Consider the following 16,098-nt stretch of genomic DNA (forward strand, 5'->3'; position numbering starts at 1 on the left):
CCCTCCCTCCCGCTCCAACCAATCTCCGCGCTACCGAACCTGCTAGTCCGCCGCCTTAGCAACGGGGGTGCAGAGCGAAGGGTTGCCGGCCAGTCGAGTGCGCAGCTTCTGCCAGCCTGGGGCGGGGCGCGGGTCGCCCGGCCAATTAGCGTTCGACGAGGGCGGAGGAAAGGGAGATTCTCTGACTGAAGGAGCCAGAGAGTGCTGTAGTATATAGATAGACGAACTTGGCAGAATTGCGTTCTCTTTAAAAGCAAAAAAAGACCGTTCCGCGCAGGGCAGTCTGGGAAATGTAGTTTTTTCCCCTTTCCGCTCAGGGCAGTCTGGGAAATGTAGTTTTTTCTCCCGAGGAAAGGGATTGTAAGCATAAGAGATCATGAATTACTGGGAACATTAGGTGGCGGTAACTGTAAAGAGGGAAGATCCACGGTGGAATCGGTTAAGGAGGGAACTTGAAAGTATAATTTACCAGCAGCAACTAAAATAGTTATCATATTTAAGCTTGTTGGGGTAGATGTAGAGAACTTTATTGGACAACAGAGTTGTCAATTTGCATTGTGGGATCTGCGAGCTTCCAACTACCATGGGATCATGTAAATGCAAATCAGCACTGGCTCAAAAAACTCTTTCTTGGAAGTGAGTAACTTAGGTGCTCTGTGACAATGCAACGTGTTGCCAAAGTAATATATATAAAAAAAGGGGGTAACTAACAAAAAATAATTATAAGACACAAAACAAACAATAACCAAGATGTTTATGGTCTAGGTTTTGTTGCTCCATGTTGGTTCTGGTCAGATTAGGTTACTGGCCTAGTCTCCTGGAGGAACATATTTTGCTGCTAAAGGTGCTGTTTTTATTGTTTTCACAGGTAGTATCCAGAGATTTTCATTCTTTAGTGGGAAGTCTTTGTTGTACATTTGTCAGTTAACAGAAAAAAAATCAATGCTCTGACTTTTATAGATATAGCGGGTTATAAAGTTTTATTATTATATTTGTATTTTCTTTAGTACAAGAAGTGCATTTCTAAGCTGCCACTAAATGGCTGCACAAAAAAAAGTGGTTACATTTGTATTTACAAAATGACAAGTTACATACCTTATGCATAATAAGTTGTGTAAAATAATTTTGTACTGTACATTTAAATCATTAACTGCTAGTATTGTAGACATATTCACTGCTTATTCTTCCTCCCCAGAGCCGCTGTTGATGGTAGAGTCCTGAAGCCAGTTGTGGATCAGTATGCAAAAGTCCTCAGTGGGCAGTGTCTCCCTTTGGATAATGAGATGATTCCTGCTAAAGAAAAGACTTCCTTGACATGGCATAAGAATGTTTGACATGCATGGCATCATCTCCTGAAACATCATGAAGTCTAAGGATGAGAATAATTTGACTGGGAAAGTGATAATCCTCCAACGAGGGTGTCACCCTCTGGTGAAGGTGACTGTTTGCAAGAGAGATATAAGCCTTTATTCAGACCTATAAAAAGAATTTGGAATGCAAATATGGCTTTTTGAACTGTAAGGAGTTTTGTAGGAGGACCTTAGGTTTAAGCGGGTATAAATGGAGATAAATAAATAAAGTTATTTATTATTTATTTATGGCATTTATATCCCACATTATTCCCACCCATGGACAGGCTCAATGTGGCGTACAATAGTCTATTAAACAACATTAATACAAAATACAGGAATTAGCGTCAGAGAAGGGAAAGAGGAACAACAGGAGGGAGAGGGAGAGAGAGGAAGGTGACAATTTGTCGATGTGGCTGCCGTGGCTCAGTTCAAAGTAGTACTCTTAAATTTCAGGGCGCTTAGAGATTTATTTATGCATCCTTGTATTCCACTATTATCCAAAAGCAAGTTTTGGTTCAAAGTCAGTGGTGTACCAAGGGCGGGGCGGTAGGGGCGGACCGCCCCGGGTACTAATCAGTGGGGGGTGATCTACTCTGGCCGTCGGTTCGCCTCCCTGCCCTTAACTTGTTCCGCGGCGCCGGCGCACGCATTACATCTCCGTAGCGCTGCTCACTCTGTCTCCTCCCAGCAGCTACGGCTCCTCTCTCTCTCCCTACCGTCGCCGCCTTCTTCCTTCAGCGCCTGCGGTGCCTGTTTGCCCTTCCTCTATGATGGCTCCTCCTCTCTCTGTCCCGCCCGCCGGCTTCAGTGCAGCCGCCCACAACACAAGCCTGCTGCGCCTTCCGCTTGCGGCTTTGGCACTTCCTGCACTGCACTCCAACTCCACCCCCACTGGACCAACACACTGCACGCCGGGGGGGGGGGGGGGGGAGGAGTGTCATGAAATCCTGCTGTATAGATTGTTCTGTACGTTATGTTTCTGCAGTTGGGTAGGTGAAGAAGTAGGTAACTTCTTGTTTCTGGACTTGCGTTTCTTGGTGATAGTTCTGTTATGTCTTGCATGTATTCAGTTGTCATTCTGAACGGCATGTTGAAAATGAGGGCGCTGGCTTTAAAGATTAGTCTTGCTTTGATTGGCAGCCAGTGAAGTGATTTGAGTAGTGGGGTAGCTTTTTCATATTTCAGCTTTTTGAAAATCAGTCTTGATGCTGTGTTTTGGATGGTTTGTAGTGATTTTATTCTGCTTTCCTTACACCCTATATATGCCTCGTTGCAGTAGTCTAACTGAGATAATATTGTTGATTGTACCAGTATCCGGAATGATTGTTTGGGAAAATAGTCTCTTATCCTTCATAGTTTCCAAAGAGTTCTGAAGCATTTTGTTGTTACAGCTGATACTTGATTGCCCATTGAGAGGTGCTTGTCTAGGATGATTCCCAGTATTTTCAGTTGGGTTTCGATATGGTATGTTTGATTGTTGACTGTGAAATTTTGCTGGGCTGTGGCTCTATTAATATGTATTGTTTTGTATCCCGGTGGGCAGAAGTCTTTTAGTGCTGAGTCGTCTTTGAGGTATAGCCATGTTTCCATTATGAGTAATAGTCCTAGTTCAGTTTCTATCCAGCCTCTGTGTAATGTGTTGTTTATTGCCGATCTTTCATTTATGTATCCTATTGGTATTGGGACATATTTGTTGTATTTGGTGTTGGTGTGTTTAATCGTTTGTGGTCTGTCAGTTTTGGGATTGTGGTCTTGTTTATTGCTTTGATTTAGCTTGGTATTGGTTGCTGGTTTGGTCTCTGTTTTGTTGTGGTGGATGTGATTTAGGTTGTTCCAATTGTTATTGAGAGTGTCGTCTGTCAGTGATGCATAAGGGAAGTTTGTTCCAATCTTTTGGCAAGGTAGCTGGTATCCCCATGATCCATATTGTGATTGCGTAGTAGAGAATCCATAGCCTTAGGTTTGCCATTATGTCTGTTGGTTAGGTTCAAGGGCAGTTTCTTTGCTTTGTTTGCAGTATTTCTGGTTCCCAGTCAAGTTTGATTTTTTTTTTTTAGAGAGATGTATGTGTGTTTGGGATCCCAAACTATACCCTAATTCCCTCCTTACTGTTATGTTCGCTCAACAGTCATAATCTGGTTCTCCCTTCCCTAGCTGGAGCCCACTGGGAATCCACCTGGACCAGTGCTTTTTCTTTTTTGGCCATTGCCTTGTGGAAGGGGTTGCCCCAGGATTTACGAGCTGAGCTTTCTTAGAAGAACTTTAACATTGGGCTAAAAACCTATTTATTTTCAATGGCATTTAATGCCTCATAATTTTTGAGAAGTTTATGAGCGTGGTAATTATTGCATCCTTCCCTCCCCCCCCCCCAAAAAAAAAGTCTGTCTCGTTTCCCTGACCCTTGCTTCTGGTCTGATTGCTAAGCCTTTCCTGTTTTAATTAGAGTTCTTTTCACTTTTAATTTTTGTTTTATAATTGTTTATTGCCCAGCCTTAGCCAGTCCAAGTATATTGTCAATAAACATAGTGTGCCTGGTGATTAAAATCCAGCGAGATTGTCTCATTCAACCATTCACAAGCTATAGTGTAATACCCTGGTTAAACAGCTGGTGCTGCTTGAACTGAGCCAATCCTTTTGTGACAAACACTGGATTTTAGGTGCACTAGTGCTTTACCGTTGAAAATTCATCATCATAAAGAAGGTAAGCGTCAGACTCCAGATGCAAGTTACCTGGACGCCTCTTAGTCTTAACGAAAGCGAGAGTAGGCATTTTCCAAAGGCGTTTTTGCCGCAGTCAACGCAACTCCGCAAGCTACGTGAAGTCCCTTCCTGACCTAAATCGTGCGGGAGGCAGCCTGCAGTTTAACCTCTTGGGCTGTAGAGGTCGCCGCGCCCAGCTGACGTGATCGCCGCTCATTTGTAGTAGCTCTATGGTAGGTATCGCGTGCCCGCTCGCTCAGCTGCTGGTCCCAGGCTGCGCGCGGACGCACCTCCCCTCCGCTGTGTATAAGAGGGGGAAACCGGCACGCGGAGCGGCTCATTGGAGCCCAGGCCGGCGGTGTTCGCGTCGGTCGTCCGTCGTATGAGCGGCCGCAGCAGCAGCAGCAGCAGCGTCTTCGTCGCCTCTCCTTCTCGAGCGTGGGGAGCTGCTCCGGCACTCGTTGCGGACACACCTTTGCCGCTTGCAGGAGAAGACGCGAATTCGCTTCTTCCCCCCCACCTCCCTTGCCCCTCCCCCCCCGGCCATAGCCTGCAGTGAGGGGGGCGGCGGGGCTTTCCCCGCTCTTACCTGCCGGCGCTCCCTCTCCGCGGCAGGATGACATTGTGGCACCGCCAGCCCCGAGCTCCTATCTTTTCGGTCCAGTTTCGTTCACTCTGTTCTTCTGCATGTGAACTTTCTATTCCCCCTTCCGCATTTTGTTGCTGCTGTTGTGACTTGACAGTAGGGCATTTTTTAGCATCGTTAGCATATTGATTGCCCGCGCGGGAGCTCTTGTAGGCATGTTGCCCGCTTTATTTGCACGAAAAGCGTTTTAAGGCGCTTAACCCACCCCTCAACTTTACACATTCTAATTTTAAGCCACTCAAAATGAAGGTGAAACGTGACAGTAACGACGTCCTCAAGGCTGTTCCCTTCACGGGCTGTTTGTGCTTTGTAGTTATGTTTTGGGGGCTGCTGCTGTTACCTGCCAGGGGGGATGCTGAATCGACCCCACCCCGTCTCCCCACCCCACCCCCCCACCCGGCAGCAGGACACGATCACTCCAGCAACCATTCCTCTGGCAAACACGACAAGGGGCGCAAAGTCTTTCCTGTTCTGAGCCTGGACTACAGCCATGTGCAAATCCCCTTCGAGATCTCCCTCTGGATTCTTCTAGCATGCCTTATGAAAATAGGTAAGTTACGGCATCTGCTTGCAGAGTCTCTTTACCGTGCACTTCTTGGGTTCCTTAGAAGTGGCAAGCTACTGGACTGGTTTGCATAGTTCCTCCCTTCCAAAGCTTTGTTTAATAACCTCTAACCCTTACTTAATCTTTGCACATTACCAATTGTACCAAAGATCCTGGAATGACTATGTCATAACAAAACTCTGTAAGCCACATTGAGCCTGCAAATAGGTGGGAAAATGTGGGATACAAATGCAATAAATAAATAACCCTTGCTCTCTTCCATGCTGTGCTGCTCTTTAACGCAGTTTTTTTTTTTTAGATGTATTGTTGCTTGGATCATTGTGGCCACTGAAAAGCTTTTCTCTCTAATTGGGAAATCAGAAATTACTTTAAACCTGCCAAATTACTATTAGGTATGAAATCATCCTGCTGCACCTGGCTTTTGTTACAATGAATTGTTTTCCTCCACATGTAAAACTAGTGGTTTTGAATTAAGTGATATGAAATGAATTTTGTTAGAAGGTTCTAGTCCTGAGTGTACTGTCCCATTTAGGGAAGGTCACATAAGCTTACCTGTATTTCAGGTGGCAATGCAGATTTTTGAGTTTACAGTTGACAGGCTGACACGGTTTCAGAATCTCCACGTTTTGCACTTGTGTTTCTTCCTGTTGTAAAATTCTGGCCAGTATATATATTTTTTTTCTTCTGTAAGAAAAGCAAGTTCTTCAGGCTTGGCAGACTGTAGTAATAGTCATTTAATGAAAGCTGGTGCCTTCCTAGATTGCAGGCACAGTCTGTTCTAACCTTCTGTATAGCTGTCCTATCTTACCTTTCGTATTGGCAACATTGAAACCATTACCGCTTAACAGTCTACTGATACAAAGTCATTTTATTCTGCCTCAAATGCACCGAAATGCTAATGTTCCCCCTTCCTCCCTCCCCCTTGTAATAAGCCCAGAATATAGTTTCACTCCGGCCTCCCTTCTTTATAAGCTGGGTGGTAGTGTAATAAGGACCCTAGCAGACTAGCTTTTTATGTTCCATGAGATCAAATCCATACATGCTTTTATAGAGAAGCTGCACTATATTCTTTTGTAATGGGGGAAAGGCAAGAGTATCCTCTTGTTCTTTAGCCTGGAAGATTCTAGTTTTGGATGGAATAACACAATTTTCTGCCTGAAACTGAGTTCAGCTAGGTTTTAAATAACTTTAAAGTAGAAATTGATTTTGGAGAGCCTTGTTTCTGTATTCTCTCCATAGCATCCCATTCATTCTCCTCTGTATGCATTTCTTTCCCCCACACACAGTTCGCTAATTATTATTTAGGTAGTAAAATCATACACCCCCCCCCCCCCACCTCTTCAAACCTGTTCCTCTTGCCATTTTCTGAATAATAAAAGGGGGGTGGTGGTGGTGGTGAAATGCTTATAACCAAACTGAAACACACACACTGATTTTTTTTTCATAAGCCTCTCATTATCTATGGGAAAAATAACTTGGCTTGACTCTTGAACTTTTGGGGAGCAGGTTAATGAATTTGTAAAAAATTAGGTCTAACCTTCTTCATTGATCTAGGCTGAGTATATTTTCTTTTTCAAATATTGAGTTTGAGGATGCAGTATATGGATTAAGGCACCAGTCACCTAAAGCATCCTGTAATCGTGGATTTGTGGCATCCCTTTTGCCTGGTAACCAATTGTGCTATATTTCCAGCCTTACGCTGTAGATAGCCATTGGAAGGAGATGCCTGTAAAACCAAGAACAATCACTGACATAGAGGCATATTTTCAAAGCACTTTGGGAGGCTAAGTTCCATAGGTTTCTATGGAACTTTGGGAGGCTAAGTGCTTTGAAAATAAGCCTCATAGTGAATTGTTTTTTTTTGTTGTTGTTTTTTTTTTTGGGGGGGGGGGGCTTTTTGCTTAGAAAGCTAAATATATTCCAAATGAGCTTGGCAAGTATGACAGTCTGTCTTTAGAGCCTTGAAAATGATCATAGGGCAGTAAAATTGCAGCTTTATAATTAACTGTCTGACAGCCCGTTAAGTAATATGATGCACCTGCAAGATTACTTAGTCAGCATCACAGGTCATGGAATGGGCAAAATAACCCATTTGGAGAAATTGCCCCATGAGATGGGGGAGGGATGAAGGGGAGAACAAAGGGAATAGGGAAACTGGGTCTCAAATCTGGATTGTGCCCCGTTATTTGTGGTAAGGTCCGAATAGTAGGCAGCAGTTCTGCAATGCAAAAACATTTCTGTGGTTTTTGTATAAATAGGATACATGGTAATTGCATTTGGATAGGTTTGACTGTGACAGCTTGGTTATTCAGTTCTGATGTGAAGTGAAAGGGCTGATTTAATTAACTTGAAGATTTTATAGATGTATCTCCACTTCTAGATATAAACTGACTTTTTTTTTTCTAAGATGAGTATGCCATGGTTGTTCTTAGGTTTGTTGCCTCTTTTTTTATGTAATCTTTCTTCAGTGTTTTGCTACTTCTCAGAGCTAAAACATTCCCAAGGCATACTTGGATATCTTGGGCTTTGGTTGTGATATCAGCAGTTGTCAGCCCTAATTGAGAAACCTTTATCCACATTACTAGAGACCTCATAGAGACTTTAAAGTGTTTATAGCGCATAAGAATAAGGTGAGTTTGTTTTTCCGTAATGAAGTCTGTTATTTTCCACCTCTTTCAATGGTGAAATCACTAATGTCCTGTCTGGCTCATCTTATTTGGCAAAATACTGTAAGCAGTCTCAATGCTGCCTCTCATACACTGTAATGTTTATTTCAAGGATGTAATTAAGCTTTGAAATAGATGGGAACCCTTATAAAACAAGCAATGATATTAAACAGTACATACCATCCTATTATAAATACATATGGAGTATGTACAGCATGCATTCAGATGGTAGTTTAACCCAGATTGAACATTAGCAGTGTTTTGATTAGTATTCATACTCTTCAGAGGACATTTTGCAACCTCCATTCTGTAGTGCATCAGATTTTGGCAGATCACCTCTTTGGTCTGTATTATGCTGCCTTTCTGCAAATTAGCCTTTTCCTCCTTTCTAGAATTGAAAACTGTAGCTTGATTTGAAATTGGTTGTCAGTTTTGGACTGGAGTGGAGGAGTAACCTAGTGGTTAGTGCAGCGGACTTTGATCCTGGGGAACTGGGTTCAATTCCCACTGCAGCTCCCTGTGATTCTGGGCAAGTCACTTAACCCTCCATTGCCCCTGGTACAAAATAAGTACCTGAATATATGTAAACCGCTTTGAATGTAGTTGCAAAAACCTCAGACAGGCGGTATATCAAGTCCCATTAACAAGATTCCATGCACAATCTCAAACAGTAGCAACATTCCATGTAGAACCCCAAAGAATAGCAAGATTCCGGAATCCCAAAGAGTAAGGAGTGGAGGAGTAGCCTAGTGGTCAGTGCAGTGGACTTTGATCCTGGGGAACTGGGTTCAATTCCCACTGCAGCTCCTTGTGAATCTGGGCAAGTCACTTAACCCTCCATTGTCCCAGGTACAAATAAGTACCTGTATATACTATGTAAACCACTTTGAATGTAGTTGGAAAAACCACAGAAAGGCGGTATATTAAGTCCCATTCCCCCCCCCCCCCCCCCCCACTTACTAGCAGTAAGAAGTTTTAGAGAAATTTCAAGGAAGTTGTTTTGTGTGAGAGGATGGAGCAGTTTAAGGGGGGGGATAAAAACCCTTTGCCTCTTAAGTTCATAGCTGCTGTTAAATTTCAGGGATTTATGGAAGAACTAGGAAAGAAGGCCCGCTTCTCAGAGCAATGAAACAGGCGCTAGTTTTTTTTTTTTTTTTGGGGGGGGGGGGGTGACTCACATACGGAGAACAGTGGCGATTTTCCTGGGCTGCCCCGTGGCTCGTCGCCGTTGTAGCTGGTTCGTGCGCCGCTGCTGTTAGCGTTGTCGTAGCTCTGTGTGGGTGGCGGTTTTCCTGGGCCGCCCTCGAAGTCATCGCGTTTTGACGCGAGGGCGGAGCACAGGTACAGTAATAAAACTCACCCTCAACGTTTGCTCCGCCCTCGATGTCATGACGTTTGACGCGAGGGCGGGGCCCGGTGGCTTCACCACCACGAACCTTCGAACCTGAAGGAACTGAAGTCAGTGGCTTGGCTAGTGTCCTCAGAACGTTGAGGGTGAGTTTTATTATAGTAGATGAGTGAGGGCAAGATTCTATTATTCATCAAAAATGGTGAAGGTGAATGAGTGCATATGGTATTGAGAAGTAATTATCAAATTGTAAGCATCTGTAACTAGTTTTGCCTTTCTAGGATGGAGGAACAAGGTTGGGCTTAAAATTTAAGATGGGTAGTCTTGTTTGCTAATTGAACCCTTAACGACACAAATCACCACCCAACTCATTCAAGTATCAAAATGCAACTCCTACACCACCCTATCTAATACCTACTTCTCTAATTCCTCAATATATCTTCTGCTTATACTAATTGTATACAAGATCCTGTCATGACTGTCATAACTACACTCTGTAAGCCACATTGAGCCTGCAAATAGGTGGGATAATGTGGGGTACAAATGTAATAAATAATAATTTAAGGATTATAAAGTATTGGAGATGTTTACAAAAACAGAATGTGAGAAATTTGATTACACAAGTCCTTATTTTGCTATTTTTCTTGTGGCATCTCCAAATATGTCATAATCGGATATATTTAGGGCTTCTGATTTTAGGTTTTAACTGAAACAGATAAAACACTCTACAATATAAAAAATAAAAAATTGTATGGTGAATAAGCACAGGACAAAAGCTTTTTCCTAGAACTCCTCCTCCCCCCCCCCCCCCCCCACCCCAGCTGTTTCGTATCCTCCACTCAGCTTTGTGCCTTGCTGCACTGACAAGTCCTAAGTGACACAAATGTACATATTTGATTCCACTGGAAAAAGTACTCTGCAATAGTACATGTCATGAAAACACGGTAAAACACCTTTTTGTGTGTGTGTGCACAGTCAATCAATCCTGATTAACTGGAAAATAGTTACAATTTATAAACTCCAACCATAAAAGCCTTCTGTTGCTGCAGCCTGTTTTGCTGGCTTGTTTGACCATCACCTGTGAGTTTCAACATCATTTTGACCATGGACGGAAGAGTAGCTTTTGGACTGTTGTGTACCTGGTGAAAGAACTTTCTCATGCAACTGATAATTATAAAGAAGCTGTGAGTGTGAATTCGTAGGTGCTGTATAATAAGTGTTTTTGCATGGCATCACTAACAAATGTCACACAACCTATCTTTAGGCTGGCAGTTGCTTATTTTGTGGTGCTTAAAGTGCAAGAATAATCTTCTACAATGAAAGGTAGTATGTACAAAACCTATTAACATGTTAAACAGCTGATCTGGTTTAGGAGCATTACAGTCTGCTGAGCAAAGGACTAGCTTAGAAGGTGAGGAGGCAGCTTTGCTAAGTGTTAGGTGGAAGCAAACAGCAATGCTTCTAAACAGTGCTGGTGGACAGCCCAACCTTAAGCAAGACTAGGCAGTTGCCTGGGGCAGCAAAGAGCATTTGCAGTCAAAGCAAAACAATTGGTCCTGACAGCCACACAAATTCTGAGCCATCAGCGTGTCCTTTAACTTTGATATTTTTATAGGATTTTTGTGTAACATACATAGTAACATAGTAGATGACTGCAGAAAAAGACCTACATGGTCCCTAAATCATGATTTGTTTATCAAAATGTTGGGAGGGGATATGAGTTAATTGAGGATGTAAGGCTGGAGGTTTACTGAAGACACCCAGTACCCCAGTATTGGCTCTGCCCCCTTAGGGGTAAAAAGGCTGAACTGTTCCGCTAAATTCAGGCACCAGGGTGCTGTGTACTGTGCAAATTCTATATCGACAATATGTGTAATTGTCTGCAATTGCTGTTTGTAGAATACTAGCATAAGTCGACATTTGTGTTAACACTTAGGCACAGCAGCTTGGTGTAAATGTCTGTGACTAAATGTTGCACTTTTCACGTGCGACTGACATGATCCTAGACTAAGGCTGTTAACTGGATCCAGATTTGCAGGGCAGGGTTGATGCAGTCCTGGATTTAACCCTGGTGCATTCTGGAACCTGTAGTCTTGCTCTTAGGGAATGCAATAGGGAAATCAGAACTACAAAGTCCTGGTTGAAACTCAGGACTGGATCAACCCTGTCTTGTGAATACCAAAGCTCATAGCTGCTGCTATATTTCAGGGATTTATAGAAGGATGGGTGAGGTCAAGATTCTATTATGCAGCCTTCCCAACCCAGTCCATGGGGCACACCTAGTCCCCTCTGGTTTTCAGGATATCCACAATGAATAGCGTGAGAGATTTGCGTGCACTGCCTGAATTGCATTCAAATCTTGAAAACCTAAGGGGACTAGGTGTGCCCTGAGGACTGGGTTGGGAATAGCTGTCCTAGAAGCTTAGCATGTAGATCTTGGCACACCCATCTAATCTAATCTTGGTATTTATAGACCACTTCCTCCGATAAGGTCCAGAGTGGGTCATATATAAAGACGGCATGAAAAACACATCAATAAGTCAACGGAACAGAGAAAATGAAAATCGTTGTCACTAGCTGTCGGCCAGATATTCCTGAAAGAAGTGAGTTTCATCATAGCAGTGTTTTGAATCTTTTCTACCCTTTTCATTGCTTTGAACAGGCCAGATAAACAATATTACAGTAATCTAATTGTAATAAGACTAAAGCTTGTATTAGTCTAAATTGCTCTAGTGTAAAAACATTTACATATACTGTGAAGCTTTCTCATTAAACAAAATTGGAATAGAGTGGATATTGTACTGTACACGGAAGAAAGCATTTATAAACCGCTTGACATCTGAAAGTGGATAAAGCTATGGGGCCGGATGAGATTCATCCCAGGTTACTGAGGGAGCTCAGAAAAGTCCTGGTGGGACCTCTTAAGGATTTATTCATTAGATCTTTAGAGATGGGAAAGGTTTTGTGGGATTAGAGATGAACCGATGTCCCTCTTCACAAAAGCGGAAACAGGGAAGAAGTGGGAAACTACAGGCTGGTAAGCCTAACATCCTTGGTAGGAAAACTAATGGATTTGCTGTTGAAGGAAAGGATAGTTGACTTTCTAGAAGCCAGTGGCTTGCAGGATCCGAGGCAACATGGCTTTACCAAAGGAAAATCCTGCCAAATGAATCTGATTGACTTCTCTGACTGTCTGGTTGAAGGACACGAGCTAAATGTTATCTACTTTCAATGTTAGCAAAGTTTTTGATATGATGCCTAACAGAAGACTGCTGAATAAGCTGAACTTAGGATCCAAAGTGGTGAACTGGATTGGAAACTGGTTGGCCAACAGGACACAGAGGGTGGCTGCTCAGAGGAAAGGAAAGTGAGAAGTGGAGTGCCTCGGGCTGGTGCTGGGGGTGATTCTCTTTAATATATTTTTGAAGGATTAGAAGGAAAAGTTTGCCTTTTTGTGGATGGCATGAAGATGGCCAATAGAGTGGACACCTAGAGGAAGTAGAAACCATGAGAAAAGATATCCAGACGTTGGAAGAATGCTCAGTGGTCTGGCAGTTAAAATTTAATGTGTATACTTCTCTGGGGTATAAATGATGTCCTGGTTTTTCTATTATTGGCTCAATGCTATTTCCAAAAACCATATAAACTATTTCAAATTAAAAAAAATAATAATAATAAAAATAAATAAAAAGCAAACCAAAAAATCATGTGAAAAATATGTAAACACAAAAACCTTTTTATATTTTTCTTATGCTATTTGTGCTCAGTATCTGGGTATCCCATACTGCAACGGCTGATCATCCACTGATAGGGTGTAACCCTTAATCACATCATTGCACTCCCTACCGCCTACCTGTGGTATTTCATTAAGGTGTTTTTCATTAGATGCATATCAATATCTAGCTGGTATAGATAATATAATTCCAACACCACGGTGCGTGGGGTACTTATCAAACTCCCGAATGGATGGTGCAGCTCCGTGCGAGGTCAATCCCAGCTCCTGTGTGCTCGTGTTATAAAGTTCCTCATGGTCTCAAAAGTGTTCATAGCCCTTGCTCATAAATTCTTATTTCATCATGCTGGTAGTTCCCGACATGCGTGCATGTTTCACCCTAAGCGTCATCAGGGGAACAACGGACTAAAAGTGTAAAACTGAAAAATAATAAAAACATACGGAATGTAAAATGGGGCATAGAATTCAAAAATCAAACTGGTGTGTCCATAGATTATATAACAATTTAATCCTGATAGTTAAACTAGCTCCCATTATATATTAGTATCTCCATTTTTAACAGCACCATGTTCTATAAACTTTCTTGTGCCTATCCTGTGCATGCGCAGTGTTATCGTATGTCCCCGCATGCACCGGCGTTTCGGTCGGTTGGGCTGAGTGGAGACGAAGCTGTTCTCATCATCTTTCTAAGTATATGAAAATACTTGAAGCAGTTCAGAGAAAAGTGAGAGACTTGCTGACCTGAACATGCATACTCTAGAGGAAAGGAGAAACTAGGGAGTTATGATAGACGTTCAGATATTTGAAAGGTATAAATCCGCAGACAAACCTTTTCCAGAGATGGGAAGGTTGTAGAACTAGAGGACATGAATTGAGGTTGAAAAGGGGCTGACTCAGGAATAAGGACATGAAGTGTTTATTTTTTTACTGAGAGGGTGGGTAGGTACCTGGATTGCGCTTCTGCGGGAAGTGATACAGATGCAAACAGTAATGGAATTAAAAAATGCGTGGGATAAACACAAAGGAATCCTATTTGGAAGGAATTGACGGGGATTAGGTAGCAACACCGCTAATTGGGAATCAAAGCCAGTGCTGGGCAAGAGTTCTAGAGTCTGTACCCTGATCGTGGCTGAATACATTTGGATGGACTGCAGTGGATCTTTTTAGGGGCTTCAACTTCAGAAATTTAGAACAAAGACTGTGCTGGGCAGACATCTATGGTCTGTGCCCTGAAAATGGCAAGGACAAATCAAGATCAGGTATACAAATGAAGTATCGCCTCATACCTTATGTAATGAGTTTATCTTGGGCAGGCTGGATGGACCATACAAGTCTTTATCTGCCATCATCTACTGTTACTATGTTTTACTAATCAAATAACTAAATTGAGTCAAATGCTAAAGTTCAATCAATAAGTAGCAAGTAAATGCACATTAGTGCCAATGAACACCTAATTTATCAATTAAGTTTGTGTAACCGACGATTAAATAACTTACACATGTAATTTTGTGCTGATAGATCATAAAATTAAGGGGAACGCGTCTAAAGCTGGAGTTCTCAACCCAGTCCTCAGGACACTCCTAGCCAGGATACCCACACTGACTATGAGCTACATTTGCATTAAAATTTCTCATGCTCATTAATGAATATCCTGAAAAACCTGACTGGCTAGGTATGTCCCGAGGACCGTGTTGAGAAGCCCCGGTGTAAAGAGTGCACAGCAAATGCCAAGTGTGCAGGGGGGGTGGCCTAAGGCAATCTGCTGCCTGAGGCGAGGGCTGAGATGGCAGGCCCCCCCCCCCCCAATCATGGTCTGGCATCTCTCCCCTTCTCCAAGCCTACCTTTGTTTTCCAAAAGGCGGCAGCTATTCCCATTGGCTGCCCTGCCACTGACACTGGCCTCTTCTCTCTACTGCGGCCCGCCTGGGAGGAAACAGGATGTTAAAGGCAGGCCACACGAGAGAGAGAGGCTGGTGCCGGTGGCAGGGCAGCCAATGGGAATCGCTACCGCTGCCATCTTTTAATAAACAAAGATAAGCTCGGGGAAGGGGATTGAAGGGGGAAGAGTCCAGACCACTGCTGGTGTAGGGGATATTAAGCTTCCAGAAGACTGCCACCTGAGACCCCCCCCTCCCCCCCCCCCCCGCCTCAGGTGGCCTAATGGTCGGGCCGCCACTGCCTCTGTGACATCACTCCCATTTGTCAAAGGGTCTCTTGCAGTGCTGGGACCCTTGGGAATTGCCTTGCCTGTATCACCATCCCTTTTTGTCTCCTCCCCCCCCCCCCCCCCCCCCCCCGAAAAAAAAATAAAGCTGCTTTAAAGTTGATGTCAGTAAGCTAGATCTGGTTTAGGGTAAGGGCTAGGACTCTCCTCCTGCAGGGGGAATAAGGCTGCTTCCTTGAGGAGGATCCTTCTGTGATAACATTCTGCTGTCACTTAGAGGGAAAGGATGGAACCTTTTTGGAATGCAAGTTTAGAACGTATCTTAATGAAGTTATATTCACTACAAGGTCTGTCTGCATAACTCGCACCAGTATCCTGTAGTGCAGGTAATGTAGTTGTGTTTCTGCAGGAGTCACTTCATTATCTCTTCATTACCTGAGTGTCATGTATTAGCAGTGTAATGTAACATAATTTCAGTTTTGGGAGCCATGTTCATGCTGTGCTGGTATTTCAGTTTGAGAAAAGATGCTCATTGGGCCTGTCTAGGCAAAGCTAGATGTGCGAGTTGCACCCTTCAGCTGAATTGTAGGATGCCCTGGAAGCCACTGATGTGGGCCTCGAGACATACCAAGCCAGTCTGGTTTTCAAGATCTCCACAATAAATAGGCATGATAGAAATTCATATGTACTACCTCCGTGTGTACAAATCTCATGCCTATTTTTTTGAAAACCTGACCGGCTGGGTGTGTCCTGAGGACTGGGTTGAAAACTCTTTGCTAAGGTGAGGAATGCTGTGATGCAAGACAGAATTGTTCAACCCAAGGCAGGCCTTCTCAACCCCGTCTGTCCTCGTGGCACACCTAGCCAGTCAGGTTTTCTGGGTATCCACAATAAATATGCATGAAAGAAATTTGCATGGACCGC

At 43.3% G+C, this 16,098-nt stretch overlaps 2 protein-coding genes across 2 annotated transcripts in view; one reads left to right on the forward strand and one right to left on the reverse strand.

The window, feature by feature from the left end:
• Window positions 1-75, reverse strand: part of WDTC1 (WD and tetratricopeptide repeats 1) — a 59,589-nt gene extending 59,514 nt beyond the window's left edge. Inside the window, exon 1 of the mRNA XM_030219068.1 lies at window positions 40-75. The gene's annotated coding sequence lies outside the window, so the exon portion shown is untranslated. The remainder of the gene's footprint in view (window positions 1-39) is intronic.
• A 4,287-nt stretch (window positions 76-4,362) lies between these two features.
• Window positions 4,363-16,098, forward strand: part of SLC9A1 (solute carrier family 9 member A1) — a 79,832-nt gene continuing 68,096 nt past the window's right edge. The window contains exon 1 of the mRNA XM_030217329.1: window positions 4,363-5,248. Coding sequence (XP_030073189.1) covers window positions 4,942-5,248 — 307 coding nt within the window. The 5' untranslated portion in view covers window positions 4,363-4,941. The remainder of the gene's footprint in view (window positions 5,249-16,098) is intronic.

The sequence above is a fragment of the Microcaecilia unicolor genome, chromosome 11, assembly GCF_901765095.1.
Source record: "Microcaecilia unicolor chromosome 11, aMicUni1.1, whole genome shotgun sequence".
NCBI lineage: Eukaryota > Metazoa > Chordata > Amphibia > Gymnophiona > Siphonopidae > Microcaecilia > Microcaecilia unicolor.